At 39.0% G+C, this 18,852-nt stretch overlaps 1 protein-coding gene across 1 annotated transcript in view; it reads right to left on the bottom strand.

The window, feature by feature from the left end:
- Positions 1 to 18,852, bottom strand: part of CSMD3 (CUB and Sushi multiple domains 3) — a 1,469,335-nt gene that overhangs the window by 640,048 nt on the left and 810,435 nt on the right. The window contains exon 13 of the mRNA XM_061439111.1: positions 3,856 to 3,968. Within this exon, the coding sequence (XP_061295095.1) occupies positions 3,856 to 3,968 (113 nt within the window). The remainder of the gene's footprint in view (positions 1 to 3,855; positions 3,969 to 18,852) is intronic.

Below are 18,852 nucleotides of genomic sequence, written 5' to 3'. Positions count from 1 at the left end.
GTGGATGCATTTCTATATTTGGCAAAACTAATATAATATTGTAAAGTTTAAAAATAAAATAAAATTTTAAAAAAAGATGTCTTTAGATCAAATAGAGAAAGTTTTTGTTTTGCTTTGTTTTGTTTTTAAGCAGTGTTCCATTTAGAACCAACCTACTACCTAACTGAGAACATGGTAATTATGAAAATTATTTTTAGTAGGCAAAGTTGCTAAACTTATATGCACATCAAAATTTGAAACTTCTCAACATGAATCCTGCTTCAACTTTGAGCTCAGGTTTTAAACTATGGGAGATGTAAAAACATGATTTTCACAGTAAAAAAACTAAACTTTTGAGGATGTACCTTACCTATCATATTTAGGGTCAACTCATTTGTTCAGCTTTATTGAACAAATAGTCATTAATTACCTATGAGGATATAGCAGGGGCTTGCTAATGGAAATTTAAAGATGAACATGATGCATTTTTGTGGAAGGCATGGCAACCCACTCCAGTATTCTCACCTGGAGAATTCCCATGGGCAGAGGAGCCTGGCGGGCTAAGTCCATGGAGTTGAAAGGAGTTGGACAAGACTGAGAGGCTAAACAGGGAAGATGTTCTTTTGTAATGTGTGGAGTTAAGGAAGGCTTCACAGAAAAATATTTGAACTTTGTCTTAAAGGATGAGTGATGTGATGTTGCGTTTAGAACTGAATATAGATCCAGACAGAATTTACTGAGTGTAAGGAGAAGTATGAAACAACTTGCTGGGTTCAAAGATCATTTTATAAAACTTAAGTGTAGAGAGAAAACAAAAATCTGTAAGATAAGCACTATGGAGGTTCTGGAATGTTTGGAAATGTTTTAAGCTGGAGGGTAATATGATCGATAACCTCTCTGTTGCTGGGAGATCACCATTAGCAGTATGGATGTTAGACTGGAAGAGACCAGGCTGAAGGGTGGGAGAAGAGTAAGGACATTATTCGTTAAGAATTGTCTGGGTTTGTTTCAAATATCTCATCTTGGTGGATGTTAGCATAGGGATAGTTGGATATATATTTTTTTTCTGTCACTATATTATGCTCTTGCTAAGAGAGAAAATATCTGGCTATTCTTTATTCTTTCTTTCTTATTTACTTTTTTTTTTTGGCATCACCTCATGGCATGTGGGAGGGATCTTATCTTAGTTCCCCAACTAGGGAATCAACCCTTGCCACCTGCAGCGGGAACATAGCGTCTTAACCACTGCACTGCCAGATAAGTTTTAGTTGTTCTTTCTATATTCAACAGCTCATTCAGTAGGTGGCACATAGCAGATCCTTAAGCAGTACATATATTTTCAAATTTTGTTAAAAACTGAGCAGAAAACAAAAAAAATAATGCTTAATTGTGCTACTTCACAATGTACTTCCAGCTCCTGAACTGCAGTGGAGACTGTTGAAATATCGATAGCACTCTCCTGCTGCTCAAAACTGTTTGTGAACTTTAAAAACTGTATTCTTTACTGAAACAGTGTCATTAATGATTAACACAGCTTGAATGATTCTAGACTTTCTAACAGCTAACTTTCATAGGGTGAAGAAAATAATACAACAAAGAGGAATATAATTTACAGGGGAAAAATCAAAAAAAAAAAAAATAAAACAATCAAGGCATAGATACTTGCAACAGAAGCTGACCATACTTTAACCTTTGTAACTTGTTTTATTTTCTGGGGACAGATGTGGATTTTAAATGGAGTAAGAATATATTTAAAATTATAATCAGGCTAACCTTTTTATTTTTTAAAACTGACATTTATACAGATTTCCTGAACTATTCAAATTAATGTAGCACCAAATTTAGTCTCAAGTTAAAAACACAGAATGCATGTGTCCTGTTCTTCCTGACAACACCATGCATTCATTTCCCTGTGTCCAGATAGAAAGGCATGAAAAGCCAATCTTTGAAAAAATAAACTCTGGTTAAAAATTATTATTATGCAAGTAAAAGAATTCTGTCTACTTTATAATCCACTGTTGAACTGATAAAATAGAGAATAATACTTTTTAAAATAAAAACAAATAAATTCAGGTAGCTATATATTCTGATGTTCTGTTTTACATTTTCATCTTTTAAAGCATAGATTTTAATTAAACTTAATAACATACATATGTTTTCCACCAGAATTTCAAAACTGCATTTTTGATATGTACATTGGGTGTATACCTGCACATCAATTGTCTCTATTTGACTTTAAAATGGTTAATCATGTGTCAGAGATATTTGTGATTTCAGTGTCTGCATCTATCTCTTATAAATGGAACTGAAACAAAAGATTGTGTTATACACATATAATTTAACATTAATCTGCAAAACTATCAATATTGGGATGAGTAGTTGCAATTTAAAACATCTGCGGTTCATAACTTATATAGAAGTTAATAATCTGAACACTAATACCATGCATATAATCTGAGAGATTCACAGATGCATTCAGTTCAGTTCAGTCACTCAGTCGTGTTCGACTCTTTGCGACTCCATGAATCGCAGCACGCCAGGCCTCTCTGTCCATCACCAACTCCCAGAGTTCACTCAGACTCACGTCCATCGAGTCAGTGATGCCATCCAGCCATCTCATCCTCTGTCGTCCCCTTCTCCTCCTGCCCCCAATCCCTCCCAGCATCAGAGTCTTTTCCAGTGAGTCAACTCTTTGCATGAGGTGGCCAAAGTACTGGAGTTTCAGCTTCAGCATCATTCCTTCCAAAGAAATCCCAGGGCTGATCTCCTTCAGAATGGACTGGTTGGATCTCCTTGCAGTCCAAGGGACTCTCAAGAGTCTTCTCCAACACCACAGTTCAAAAGCATCAATTCTTCGGCGCTCAGCTTTCTTCACAGTCCAGCTCTCATATCCATACATGACCACTGGAAAAATCATAGCCTTGACTAGACGGACCTTTGTTGGCAAAGTAATGTCTCTGCTTTTCAATATGCTATCTAGGTTGGTTATAACTTTTCTTCCAAGGAGTAAGCATCTTTTAATGATTGTTCTTTGCTCTCAGAAGATATTAGCAACAATTAGCGGGCGGCTGCGACCGGCACACTTAGTGGGGCCGAGAGGAGCTACCCCATGTCGGAGGTCAGGGACAGAAGCCGGGAGGACCCCATGCCCGAGGGGAGGCGGCCAAGAGGAGTTACCCCACGTTCAAAGTAAGGGGCATCGGCCGAGAGTGCCAGGCTGTGACGGCGCAGGAACGGCCGAGAGGAACTACCCTGTGTCGGAGGTTAGTGGCGGCGGCCAAAAAGAGCTACCCTACGTCGGAGGCCACGGGCGGAAGCTGAGAGGACCTACCCCACGCCCGAGGCCAGAGGCTGCGGCCGGGAGGAGCAACCCCACCTCCAAGGAGTGGTGGCTGCGCGGCCGCAGGAGAGCCTAGAGGAGCTATTCCACGTTCAAGGTCAGAAGGGGCAGCGGTGAGGAGATACCCCACAGATGCATTACAAAATAAAAATAAAGAATTAAGTCCTTTTCTATGTGTTTAAGTAATTAGTAGATTTTTGCCAGGCAATTTGTATAAAGTTTATAAAATCACACTGCATATTTTTGGAAAGCTGAGGAGTCCAGAGTGACTAAAGCCTAGGCACTGTATAGTGGTATAGCGGACTTAAAGGAGAGATGAAGTATGTAAAATATCCTCATTTGAAAGGAAAGACAATTTTTCTTAAAGAAAAGTGAAATCAACATTTGTAATTAATTTAAAAAGTAAAGTGTTACATTGAAATATACTCTTGCTTGTATGCTGGGAAACTTTTATAGATGCAATTAAACTTTAATTTAAAAGTATTCTCTGGTGTTATTAAGGTAACATATTTCCCACAGTAACAATTTATCATTACCTTTGTAGTTAACCTTGAAGCCAACAGATCCGACACTTTCATCTGTTTGAAGGTGCAGCCACATTTGGCTACTCATGCTTACTATCAGGTCTGGCACAAAGCTTCCAGTCAGCCTAAAAAGAGGTGATAGAGAGAGGAGAAACAGATTATTAAAATACCACTGCACTGACAGGAAAGTTTCTAGTTGTTCTTTTTATATGGAACAGATCATTTGAATACCTCTCTAAGCAAATTATGAGACAGATGAGTTTCTCACAACTTTCTCAGCTAGAAACAAACAACTGTCAGATTAATTTACAAGACAGGACAAATAACATAATTTAGTGATCAATGTTTACTATAAACAAGTACTATTTATGTGCTAAACTAGGTTATATTTCTGCTTTATTGACTATGCCAAAGCCTTTGACTGTGGATCACAATAAACTGTGGAAAATTCTGAAAGAGATGGGAATACCAGACCACTTGACCTGCCTCTTGAGAAACCTATATGCAGGTCAGGAAGCAACAGTTAGAACTGGACATGGAACAACAGATTGGTTCCAAATAGGAAAAGGAGTACGTCAAGGCTGTATATTGTCACCCTCCTTAGTTAACTTCTATGCAGAGTACATCATGAGAAACGCTGGGCTGGAAGAAGCACAAGCTGGAATCAAGATTGCCAGGAGAAATATCAAAAACCTCAGATATGCAGATGACACCACCCTTATGGCAGAAAGTGAAGAGGAACTAAAAAGCCTCCTGATGAAAGTGAAAGAGGAGAGTGAAAAAATTGGCTTAAAGCTCAACATTCAGAAAACGAAGATCATGGCATCTGGTCCCATCACTTCATGGGAAATAGATGGGGAAACAGTGGAAACAGTGTCAGACTTTATTTTTCTGGGCTCCAAAATCACTACAGATGGTGGAAATTAAAAGACACTCCTTGGGAGAAAAGTTATGACCAACCTAGATAGCGTATTGAAAAGCAGAGGCATTACTTTGCCAACAAAGGTCCGTCTAGTCAAGGCTATGGTTTTTCCAGTGGTCATGTACGGATGTGAGAGTTGGACTGTGAAGAAAGCTGAGTGCCAGAGAATTGATGGTTTTGAACTATGGTGTTGGAGAAGACTCTTGAGAGTCCCTTGGACTGCAAGGAGATCCAACCAGTCCATTCCAAAGGAGATCAGCCCTGAGTGTTCTTTGGAAGGAATGATGCTGAAGCTGAATCTCCAGTACTTTGGCCACCTCATATGAAGAGTTGACTCACTGGAAAAGACTCTGATGCTGGGAGGGATTGGGGGCAGGAGGAGAAGGGGACGACAGAGGATGAGATGGCTGGATGGCATCACCGACTTGATGGACATGAGTTTGAGTGAACTCCGGGAGCTGGTGATAGACAGGGCGGCCTGGCGTGCTGCGATTCATGGGGTTGTGAAGAGTTGGACACAACTGAGCGACTGCACTGAACTGAACTGAACTGAAACTAGGTTATATCTTTCAAATCCCTGAGGCAAGGTACTAAATTTTAAATACTGAAAATCTTATATTTCTTTTAAATTGAAAGAAAAAAAGAATCTATAAAAATCTTTAACTTGTTGCTGTTTTCACACCAGTAATGTACTTCATGTTAACCTTTCAAGTTTCACAGAACTTCGTTCTAAAGAAGCACTGTGAAAAATATTTAAGTACTGTGCAAAACAATAAATCACAAAGAGCATAATATAACCCTTTGCAATACTGATGTCAGGCTAGCCATGTCAAGTATGTTTTACTGGAAACAATTTTATTTTAAATAATATGCTGCTAATTTGATATGGCATCACTGAATCTATGCATTAATAAACTCATTCAGTAATATTCACTTTTATAACCCTAAAAAGAGAAATTACTTAATGATTCCACTGTCATCAATAATGCTTCGGTCTCATGTTTGAACTGAAGCAATAATCATACAAAGGAGGAGAGAAATGAGTAAATATAACCTTGAGGGGAAAAGTCTGTCAAAAATACAAAGACTTAAAACAACAAACAAATAACTCTTTGTATTCTTGACAGACTTTTCCCCTCAAGGTCATATTTACTCATTTGCTCTCCTCCTATATCTGCCATACAACCCAGCAATTCCACTGGGTGGGCATACACACCAAGGAAACCAGAATTGAAAGAGACACATGTACCCCAATGTTCATTGCAGCACTGTTTACAATAGCCAGGACATGGAAGCAACCTAGATGTCCATCGGCAGATGAATGGATAAGAAAGCTGTGGTACATATACACAATGGAATATTACTCAGCTATGAAAAAGAATTCATTTGAATCAGTTCTAATGAGGGGGATGAAACTGGAGCCTGTTATACAGAGTGAATTAAGTCAGAAAGAAAAACACCAATATGGTAATATTAGTGCATATATATGGAATTTAGAAAGATGGTAACGATGATCCTAAATGCGAGACAGTGAAAGAGACACAGATGCAAAGAACAGACTTGGACTCTGTGGGAGAAGGCAAGGATAGGATGATTTGAGAGAATAGCATTGAAACATGTACATTATCATATGTGAAACAGATCACCAGTCCAGGTCCATACATGAGACAGGGTGCTCAGGGCTGGTGCACTGGGATGAACCTGAGAGATGGGAGGAGGAGGGGGGTGGGAGGGAGGGTCGGGATGGGGTACACGTGTACACCCATGGCTGATTCATGTGAATGTATGGCAAAAACCACCACAATACTGTAAAGTAATTAGCTTCCAATTAAAATTTAAACAAAGAATACAAAGAGGAAAAAAGAATGGATCCACTGCTGAGTAAAATATCCATCATGATAGGGAATTCTAAATTACATATTTAAAAAATAGGTTTTTAAAAGAAGAAATTCTCAAGTGCTTCCCTACTTTGTTGCTAAAAACATGAACATTTCTGAAAAATTACAGGAGAGAAGATATAAAGTCTCCCTTCTTAATATCAATAAAAAGGGTACCCTAATAAAGCTGTGTTCTGGATGAAGGCTATACTATAATTAAACTAGCAGAGGGCAACATAGAGGAGCACTGTATTCCTGAGGCCACCATGGCCGCAGAATGTCCAGTTCTTAGTCAACTTCCAAACTATAAACCATGATCAACAGACTGCATTAGCAATACAGCTATGCCACCAGTGTTGAGTGTTACAGAATTTATTGGAATCCATCATAAATGAACTCAGTTAAATATTGTGATGTAATTATGAGATTGTGCATAATACTGAGGAATAGTGTGAGATATAAAGATACATAAGATATTATAGAATTTTAGACTATATTCACTTCATTCCTGCCAAAGGAAATAAAATTTGTATAATATAAAGAACACACGTACATTATCCTTTGTAATATATGTGCATATCTGTATGTACTCATATGCATACATATATGCATTATCATTTGAAAATTGATGGCACATGAACTTTCAGTCTTCAGTTGATGGGTTCAGAAGCACTCATTTTCTGAGCTACAGTAAAGAGACAGGTTTATGGGCAAGAGTGAGTACTCAAGCTCAGAGTAAAGTAAACCCATTATGAAATGGTCATGAGAGTTTAAAACTATAGGATATACATCAGCTATACCATATCAAATATGCCAACAATCTATCTCCTAGTGAATATTAAAAGGTGTTTTTTTTATAAGATTAAATTGTTCCTCTTTGTTATATCCATCTCAGTCCTATACTTTTTTACCAACCAAAAAATTTTAGTACATTTAATTTTGTCAGTTCATAAAGAACTGCTAACACATATAGGCTAATTGTTCCACTGACAACTTGCACTCCTATTTGCCATAATTCTATCTAGTTTCCAATAAATTGGTGGTGTAATAGTAAAAATAAATTTTAAAATAACAGCTAAATTAAAAATTTTCCCAGTATCAAAGTTAAAGACAATTCCCCCTTTCTCTGTAGCATTTCTTTTAGAAAACTTGAAATTATAAATGACAAAATTTCTTACAGATGTATGTCAATTTTTTAAGCTAAATATGCCTCTTGTCATTTTTTCACATTACATAATGTATTTATTTGAGGCTTTAAATAAATACGAGGAAGCCGGAGAAGGCAACTGAGCGCCTTGGCCCGCCCCGCCCCCGCCCCATCACCACCAGTCCCCTCTCGCCACACTCACTAAGTATCCAGTGCTCAACCTCTCTGTACGGCAGCACAGCTACTCAGACCTGCTGTCCGCCCCCGGGAAGCAGTTCCAGATAAAGTAATTCATGGGCATCGCTGGACTGACGGTTGCTTTGAGCCCACAGGAGCTCCCTTTTTGGATCGTGCAGACAGGTGCGTTCTGAAGGAGGCATTGTCGTTTGCTTGCCTGTCTAGGTGAATTGCAGGCGAAAGCCTCAGAAAGTTAGAGAGGAGAATTAGCCACACAGGCTACAGTTGGCATTTAAATGGTCCACTTCAAACCAGCTGCTAGTGTTTTGTTAAAGCAGTACATCTGTGCATGCAAAAGTGAATTTACCCCTCCCTCTTCTTTCTTAGCTAATGGAAAACCATTAAGGGAAGCTGGGATGAGAGACCACTTGCTCCTTTCCATCAGCTTAATAATAAACTTTAACGTGAGGTTTCAGTAGCACCTTGTTCGCCTCTTTAAATTATGACGTGCACAAACTTTCTTTTCAATGCAATGCATCTAAAGTTTTGATACCTGTAACTTTTTTTTTTTGGTTGCAATTGTTTAAGAATCATGGATTTATTTTTTGTAACTTTGGCTATAGTCCTTGTGTATCCTGACAGCGCCATGTGTGTCAGCCCATGTCAATCAAGATGGGTGATTATGAAATGCCAAACTCCTAAATTAAATGTTTTGGAATTCAGTGGGTAAATAAAAATGCTGCTTTGGGGATATTAAAAAAAATGTAAGCATAAAGGAAATGTCACTCTGTCTCCCTGTTTCCATGGGAGCTTAAGCCTAGATTATAGCCCTGTGATGTTAACTCCCTGCTTGCTGTAAAGATACAAGTTCTATTTTCCCTTTTGATAAGGACAAACAACATGTATACAAGCAGATTGTATCTGTCTGATATATAAGGAGTGAGATTCAGTTTTCCTCACAATTTCTTTAGCAGATTGTGTGTGATGTATATCACTTGTCTGGTTTAATGCTTATTCAATATTAAAAAATGGAAAAGGTCAATTTTCATTCAAATCCCAAAGAAAGGAAATGCCAAAGAATGTTTGAATTACCACATAATTGCACTCATCTCACAAGCTAGCAAAGTAATGCTCAAAATTCTACAAGCCAGACGTCAACAGTATATGAACCATGAACTTCCAGATGTTCAAACTGGATTTAGAAATGGCAGAGAACCCAGAGATCTAATTGCCAACATGGGTTGGATCATAGAAAAGGCAACAGAGGTCCAGAAAAACATCTACTTCTGCTTTATTGACTATGCCAAAGCCTTTGACTGTGTGGATCACAACAAACAGGAAAATTCTTAAAGAGATGGGAATACCAGACCACTTGACCTGCCTCCTGAGAAATCTGTACACAGGTCAAGAAGCATCAGTTAGAACTGGACATGGAACAGCAGACTGGTTCCAAATTGGGAAAGCAGTACATCAAGGCTGTATATATTGTCACCGTGCTTGTTTAACTTATATGCAGAGTCTATCATGTGAAATGTCAGGCTGGATGAAGCACAAGCTGGAATCAAGATTGCCAGGAGAAGTATCAATAATCTCGGATACCCAGATGACAGCATCCTTATGGCAGAAAGTGTAGAACTAAAGAGCCTCTTGAAGAAAGTGAAAGAGGAGAGTAAAAAGGTTGGCTTAAAACTCAACATTCAGAAAACTAAGATCATGACATCTGGTCCCATCAATTCTTGGCAAATAGAAGGGGAAACAATGGAAACAGTTGACAGACTTTATTTTTCTGGGCTCCAAAATCACTGCAGATGGTGGCTCCAGCCATGGAATTAAAAGATGCTTACTCCTTGGAAGGGAAGTTATGACCAACCTAGACAGCATATTACAAAGCAGAGACATCATTTTGTCAACAAAGATCCATCTAGTCAAGGCTATGGTTTTTCCAGTAGTCATGTATGGATGTGAGAGTTGGACTATAAGGAAAGCTGAGCATTGAAGAATTGGTGCTTTTGAACTGTGGTGATAGAGAAGACTCTTGAGAGTCGCTTGGACTGCAAGGAGATTAAACCAGTTGATCCTACAAGAAATCAGTCCTGAATATTGATTGGAAGGACTGATGCTGAAGCTGACACTCCAATACTATGGCCACATGAAAATGTGAAGAACTGACTCACTGGAAAAGACCCTCATGCTGGGAAAGAATGAAGGCAGGATGAAAAGGGGATGACAGAGGTTGAGATGGTTGGATGGCATCACTGACTCAAAGGACATGAGTTTGAGGAAGCTCCGGGAGTTGGTGAGGGACAGGGAAGCCTGGCATACTGCACTCCATGGGGTCATAAAGAGTCGTACACAATTGAGCAACTGAACTGAACTGAATATTAAAAGTGTTTCATTCTTTCTACATTTTTGGAGAGTCTTAACTTCATGGGAAATAGATGGGAAAACAGTGGAAACAGTGTCAGACCTTATTTTTCTGGGCTCCAAAATCACTACAGATGGTGATTGCAGCCATGAAATTAAAAGATGCTTACTCCTTGGAAGGAAAGTTATGACCAACCTAGATAGCATATTCAAAAGCAGAGACATTACTTTGCCAACAAAGGTCCATCTAGTCAAGGCTATGGTTTTTCCTGTGGTCACATATGGATGTGAGAGTTGGACTGTGAAGAAGGCTGAGCACCGAAGAATTGATGCTTGTGAACTGTGGTGTTGGAGAAGACTCTTGGGAGTCCCTTGGACTGCAAGGAGATCCAACCAGTCCATTCTGAAGGAGATCAGCCCTGGGATTTCTTTGGAAGGAATGATGCTCAAGCTGAAACTCCAGGACTTTGGCCACCTCATGCGAAGAGTTGACTCATTGGAAAAGACTCTGATGCTGGGAGGGATTGGGGGCGGGAGGAGAAGCGGATGACAGAGGATGAGATGGCTGGATGGCATCACTGACTCGACGGACGTTGAGTCTGAGTGCACTCCGGGAGTTGGTGATGGACAGGGAGGCCTGGCGTGCTGCAATTCATGGGGTCGCAAAGAGTCGTACACGACTGAGCGACTGATCTAATCTGATCTGATCTGAACTTGGTTTGCATGAGATATTATTTTTAATTATATTTCCTCAATAGTTTGGTGATGAGGATGGGATACAAATGACAGTTCCAGAATTAAACGGACCAGCTGACGCTCTTATAACGGCACAGCAGAGATATAAGAGACTGAATTATAAAGTCTCCCTTATAGTGCTCTGTTCTTTTGGAATACTAGTTAGATGAACCACCCTCTGCAAATTTAAGACTTACTACTGAGTAACCCTGGTTAAATTGGGCTCTAAAATCCCTTCAGGACCATGATTAGCTTTGACAATGGAAAAATATGGGAAGCCAGGAATGCTGCCTAAAGTTTTGTTTTGTTGTTGTTGTTGTTGTTCAATTTAAACATTTTTTATTTTGCATTGGGGTATAGCCAATTGAGAATGCTACCAAACTACAGTTTGGTAGTTTCAGGTGAACAGTGAAGGGCCTCAGCCACATACATACATGTATCAATTCTCCCTCAAATCCCCTCCCATCCAGGCTCACCTGCAGTTTTTAAGCAGCTAGTATCTCTGTCACATTTGGAATACTTATGAGAATACAATTCTTCAAGATGTATGAGGGATTTAAGGGGGGCACATTATAAGCCCATTAATTACTGGTATTTGAAGCAGAACTAAAGGGCCTCTTGATGAAAGTGAAAGAGGAGAGTGAAAAAGTTGACTTAAAGCTCAACATTCAGGAAACTAAGATCCTGGCATACAGTCCCATCACTTCATGGCAAATAGATGGGGAAACATTAAAAACAGTGTCAGACTTTATTTTTCTGGGCTCCAAAATCACTGAAGATGGTGATTGCAGACATGAAATTAAAAGATGCTTACTCCTTGGAAGGAAAGTTGTGACCAACCTAGACAGCATTATGAAAAAGCAGAGACATCACTTTGTCAACAAAGGTCCGTCTAGTCAAGGCTTTGGTTTTTCCAGTAGTCATGTATGGATGTGAGAGTTGGACTATAAAGAAAGCTGAGCGCTGGAGAATTGCTGCTTTTGAACTGTGGTGTTGGAGAAGACTCCTGAGAGTCGCTTGGACCGCAAGGAGATTAAGCCAGTTGATCCTAAGGAAATCAGTCCTGAATATTGATTGGAAGGACTGATGCTGAAGCTGAAACCCCAATACTTTGGCCATCTGATGCGAAGAGCTGACTCATTGGAAAAGACCCTGATGCTGGGAAAGGTTGAGGGCAGGAGGAGAAGGGGACGACAGAAGATGAGATGGTTGGATGGTATCACCGACTCAGTGGACATGGATTTGGGTGGACTCCGGGAGTTGATGATGGAAAGGGAGGCCTGGCATGCTGTGGTTCATGGGGTGCAAAGAGTCAGACATGACTGAGCAACTGAACTGAACTGACTGGATGGATATTATTCTAAGAATAAAGTTTAAAATGATTTGGATAGCCAGAAGGAAAGATTGAGGAGAATGAAAAAACAAATGTGAGAATTGAAGAGCTCTCTTTCACAGAACCATCTTCTTCCTTTCTTTGCTGTTTCTGCTCCCTCTCTCCCCCTGCATCTCTATATTCTTCTTGCTTCAAATAGACACCTGGGAAGAAGGATGTGATGATCTTTTAGATACATGGTTCCCTTCATCAGTAAATTTCCCTAAAGAGAAGACCAGTAGCATGACTTCTTTAGCTCCTACTGAATTATCTGCCTTATTTGAGAACACAGGCTTGTAAGTCTCATATTCTAGCTCTGAACCCACTCCATATCTTAGCATATAGTCTACCTCCAGAAGTCTGTTATCATCCATATACCATGTATCTAGGAAAGCAAAAGTTATAAGAATATTTACTTAGGGAAGTGTTGAAAATTTAAATAGAAGATTCTGCTCCTATATGAAAGTGGCAAGATGTAGTGTAGTTTCACCAGTTACTTGGGGAAAAAAAGGGAAAAATAAATACTAGTTTGATAAATATACCAACATAAGAAAAAAGCCATATAGCCATATAATTCTATTTTTCCTTTGTCAAATGTGTGGAAAATCAGCTCTTCTGATATAATCATCAGTGAAGCTCATGCCATTGAGAAGTTACCCAGACTCCTTGACAGCTGATATTCATATGAAAGTTTCTTTTCCTATTTTCCAGAAGTTTTCAGAACTTTTACACAATGAGTTTTCAATTTACATACCTACACTTGGGGATATGCATAAGCTACTGTGGGGATTCTGAAACCACTAGCCTTTGGTCATTTGATGGAGCAAGCACGCTGGGGACCAGGAGGTCACTCACCCCATTGAGGAGTAGTGGCTATCCGCCACCCTCTGCAACTGTGGAAGAAACAAGGGCTTGGGTGACCATCAGAAGAGAGTGTTCACAGTCTTTTTTCTAAAGATGAGCTGGGAGAGACTGTGGTGTTGTATCTAGATAACAAGTGAGGCCCCCATTACTTTCTATAGGTGATCCGTTGAAATTTTCTCAAAATTTACATGCCTGGGTCCAAGGAAAGATACAAATTGTCCCCTGGTCCTATCTTTATCCTTGGCTCTCTTGCTGATTGGTTGTGGTTGTTGAGTCACTAAATTGTGTTCAACTTGTTTGTGACCCCATGGGCTGAAGCCCACCAGACTCCTCTGTGCATAGAGTTTCCCAGGCAAGAATACTGGAGTGGGTTGCTATTTCCTTCTCCAGGGGATCTTCCTAACCCAGGGATTGAACCTGTGTCTCCTGAAGTGGCAGGCAGATCATTTACTGTTGAGCCACTAGGATACCCTCTCTTACTGATGATCTAAATTCAAATTAGGAAAAAAGAAGAAGGTTGGCAAGGACAGACTACTAATCAAATCTTAGAAGCAGCTACTCAGGAAACAATATTGAAAAATATGAAGATAAAAAAGTTAAAAACTGCTATGTTAACTGTTCAGTTAATACTATTTACTAAAGGAAATAACCTTTACTCTGGCCAATCGGTGAAGACAACACAGAAGAGAAAACCATATGTCACTATTCTAAGAAATTCTGGTCGGGGAAAAGAGACTCCAGAAGATGCAGAGACTGCAGAAACAAGAGAATGAGGAAAGCCCAGAAAGCTAGGGAATAATTGTCAAATGGTTTACAATTGACAGACTGAGGGAGTCTCAGCAGTAGGAACTGATAAAATTTATGTTTGAATAACTTTTCCTCAGACTAACATAGCCTTGCTTTTTATGATAGATACAGGTGCTACTTATTCTGAAAGTGCCCCAGAAATCCTTCACTTTCCATCTGGTGATAGACCAATTCAGGTTGTTGGTATTTTAAATCAGGTTTATATGTGTTCTTTTCTTCTGTGGTTCCCACATGAACAGATCTCATGACTGAGGAACATGTTTTCTTAATCTCTCTTTATTCTCCTGTAAAGCTATCGGGGAGAGATCTCCTGTGCAAATTACAACTACCATATTGTATACTCCATATGGAGTATCTATTTAATGTCCTGGGAAAAAAACTGTCTTACTTGGTTATGGTGTGCCTTCTAAAAGAGAAGAAATGTAGCAGCGAGTGGCAGTGTTATGCTGTGCTATGTTGGAAAAGTAATCTGAGCAGAAATAAAGTAATGTATCACTTTTGGCCTTGCGATAACAATACTGGTTTAATTTGAGGTGTAGAACCAATAGAAATAGCTTACTAAAAAACATAAGTCATGATCATGTGTCAAACAATAGCCTCTGTCAATAGCTCAGTTAGAAAAAACAAATCCAGCTATAAAAAGAATAAGAAAAACAAAGGATAATAATAAAAGTACACTAACACTGTAATATTAATTCTACCAAACTTCCAGCAAACAGGGAAGGTAAATTTGATAAAGATGGTAAACCTTAATACAAAATCTTAAAGAAGTAAATAAAGCCATTTCTCTGTTAATACCTTAAGTTTTTAATACTATAACTATTATAACTTTGGAACCGCCCCCTATGGGCTTCCCAGGTAGCACTAGTGGTAAAGAACTTGCCTGCCAATTCAGGATATGTAAGAGACACAGGTTTGATCCCTGAATCAGGAAGATCCTCCTGGAGGAGGGCACGGCAACCCACTCCAGTATTCTTGCCTGGAGAATCCCACAGACAGAGCAGCCTAGTGGGCTACAGACCATAGTGTCACAAAGAGTCAGATATGACTGAAGTGATTTAGTGTGCCTGCACTACCCTCTACAAAGCTTTTCTACAATTTACCTATGCTCTGCTTTATTTTTTTTCCTGTTTCTCTCATCTAAACGGATTTATATTCTTGTTTGTTTTTACTTATGAAAAGAAGTTCAGTATTTATGGCAGAGTTCCTCAAAAGTTTCCATACTCTTCTATTATTTCTTTAGCCATTTATAGAAAACTTAGGGGAAACTTGTTTCCTCCAGAAGGATCTACAGGCATTCAATATATAGATGGTTTGCTAGTAGCATTTAAAACTGAACAGTAATGCAAAACTGAGGCTTTGACTTTATTACATTTTCCCCTTCACAAGGACATAAGACCTCACTGGATAAGTTGCAATACTGTTAAACTGAAGGACATTTACAGCGTATATTGATGCTGATGGTCCCCAAGAATTACAATATAGGGTGAAAAGTGTGAAATTGACAGTTGCTCAGTCATGTCCAACTCTTTGCCACCCATGTACTGTGGCCAGGAAGGCTCCTCTGTTCATGGAATGTGGCCTGCCAGTCTCCTCTGTCCATCATATTCTCCAGGCAAGAATATTAGAATGGGTAGCTGTTCCCTTCCTCAGGGGATCTTCACAACCCAGGGATGGAAAAAACAAATCCAGCTATAAAAAGAATAAGAAAAACAAAGGATAAAAGCCTTTCTTCTTGTTTTGTTATTAAAATAAAAGTGCTACTTTTGGAATTTTAACTCAAAAGTTGAGATGAGACCATACATTAATAATGTGTTTCTCAGTTCTTCTGTAGGCCATGACACTGTGGATACTGGGCTGTTGTGAGAGCAGCAGACACATCTTTAAAAAGGCTTAGGAATTTAATTTGGTCACTTGACTTATACATATGCTTTACTGTTGTGACAGCTAACTTCCAAGTACATAAGATCCATAATTTGTGGGCATGGCATCAGACTAATTATGAATAAGTACTATTATTCAATCCTAATATTGTATTTAGGAGATGCAATCTCCTAAATCCTATTCATTTTATTTTACCAGATCCTGATCAAATAGATGATCATGGTAAAAAAGACAGCACTAGGCCCCAGCATGTTTTAACTGATTCTTGTTCATAATGCTCTTTTAATAACTTCACTTTCACTTTTCACTTTCATACATTGGAGAAGGAAATGGCAACCCACTCCAGTGTTCTTGCCTGGAGAATCCCAGGGACGGGGGAGCCTGGTGGCTGCCGTCTATGGGGTCACACGGAGTCAGACACGACTGAAGTGACTTAGCAGCAGCAGCAGCAGCAGCATGTACGCAGGAGATGTGAGTTCTATCCCTGGCTCAGGAAGATCCCCTGGAGAAGGAAATGGCAACTCACTCCAGTATCCTTGCCTGGAAAATTCTATGGAGGAGGTGCCTGGCTGGCTACAGTCCATAGGGTTGCAAAGAGGCAGATATGACTGAGTGACCGAGCACTCAAGCACACATGTGCTTAGGATAAAAGTGACAAACTTAAGGCTTCAGATGCTATGGTGACTTGGTATGAAATTTTGGAAGCTTGTATTTGCCTTGAATTAAGTTGAAACTATCAGCCTAGTCAGTAACAAGAATTGTGATTTTTGATATATATACAAACATATGCACACACACACACACACACACACACACCTGTGTCTGTCAAGCAAAAGAGCAAGTTCGGAAAGCTAGAGGATTCTCTACCTTTAGGGGAAGTAAAATATCTCATGAAAAATTGATAGTTGATTTTTTAGAGGTTGTAAAACTGTCTGCTCAGATCAGTAATCCATTGTAGAGCTCATGCAGGGCAGAAAAAAAACTTGTGAAGGCAATGATTTTGTTGACAGAGATATAAAAGCCACTGTTAAAATGTGGCAGATTTCAAATTTGAAGCCTCATATTTAACACAATAAGAAATTTTTGTTAACTTCCAAATATATACTTCAAAAAAGGAAATGTACAAATGAATTGAAAATGAGGCTAAAAGAAATTCAACTGAACTTTTAGAATTATCCAACAAGATGATTTCTAAGAACAGTCTTTATTTTCTTAGTAAAGTTGTGCTACCAACATAATTTTCTAAGTAAAAGAGGAACTTTAATGGCACTAGAATCTTATTTACCTAAAAGGTGAAGATATTCATAACATATTTAAGAGATGAGCAATCTGTCAGCAGAATTATTTATAGGTCACTCCTGAAGTATGGTATTGGCAGTTTCCCCAATCAAATTTACCAGAAACTTGGTGCTTTTGAATTTCATAGAATCAATGCCTATAGAAAGTAACAGATTTTGTCTAGTTATAGTGTATATGATGTCTGAATGATCTGAAATTTTTCCCACTTCAGATGCCAATACTCAGGTAGTGGTAAAGTCTCCCATCTTATTCCCCCTGTCATCCAGTAATTATATAAATGTTTACAGATTCCCAGAGAATGAATGAAAACCATTTGCTAAAATTTAGCAATACACCAGATCAAAATGTCCTAGAGTTTTACCTCTAGCCTTGTTGAAAATTAGAGCAAACCTTGCAGGCAAGCATCATATTTTTTCCCTTTGAACTTATATTTGGCAGACCTATGAATCTGGGGCAGAGATCATGTCCTATGCCCAATTTAAGTGAATCCTCTCATAATCATATTCAATACTTCAAAGGGCCTCTTTCTTCCCTAGAAGCCCTAAGATGTACAGTTACAAGGACCTTGAAGGACCCACTGGAAGAAGTATGCCACCTCTATTGCCTAGAATATTCTGCTTACATAAAAGTATTCCAGAAGAAAGACAGGCTGCTTCTGTTCTGGAGGAACTTTTTGAAGGGCTACTAACCATCCATATGGCTATCAAAGTGAAAGGAAAACCCAGGTTAAAAAAAAAAAAATCTATGTTTGCCAAGTGAAGCCAGCATCTCAGAAGGACTGAACAGTGTTTCCTACAAAGAATTGGAAATAAATTTTTTAGAACCACTGATAATGGCACCAAACTTAACTGAAAGAAGGTATTCCAGCAAACTACAATTCTCATGAACCACTTTACTGTCCTATTCACAACACTATTATTTCAAATATTTTAAGAATATAATTTCATTAAAAAACACATACTATTTGTTACACTATTTTTTTTCTGTTCCCACATTAATATTTCTGACAATCATTACTTACAAACTGATGTAAACAGTACTCCCAATAACTGAGACAGCCTTAACATGACTCCTAGCTTCATTAAGCTTTAGAGGGGTTATCATCCTGACTATAGGCTCTGGCCCGAAACTTTTCTTAAGAGAATTTACTTTAGAAAACTTTCGGTTGCAGATCCTTTCTCCATCTTTGATATGTAAATCTTGTTCACAATGCTCTTACAACCAGGAATATCTCTCTCAAGGACTTGGAAGCCATCCTCTTGAAATAAAATCATCATAGGAGATAGCACTCCTATTTTCCTGAGTACAAAGCCCAACTTTATTAAGCAACTATTAGCAAACACAGATGGGCTATTAACAGTGACTAATCTCCACCTGACTTCTCTGGTGGCTCAGTGGTAAAGAATCCTCTTGCCAAGCAGGAGATGCAGGTTCAGTCTCTGGGTCAGGAAGATCCAATGGAGAAGGAAATGGCAGCCCACTCCAAGATTCTTGCCTGGGAATCCCAAGGACAGAGGAGCCTGGCAGCCTATGTACGATTCATGGGGTCTCAAAAGAGCTG

The sequence above is a fragment of the Bos javanicus genome, chromosome 14 (genome assembly GCF_032452875.1).
Source record: "Bos javanicus breed banteng chromosome 14, ARS-OSU_banteng_1.0, whole genome shotgun sequence".
Taxonomy (NCBI): domain Eukaryota; kingdom Metazoa; phylum Chordata; class Mammalia; order Artiodactyla; family Bovidae; genus Bos; species Bos javanicus.
Note: the sequence above shows the minus strand (reverse complement) of the source record. Positions and strands in the feature narration are given on the sequence as shown.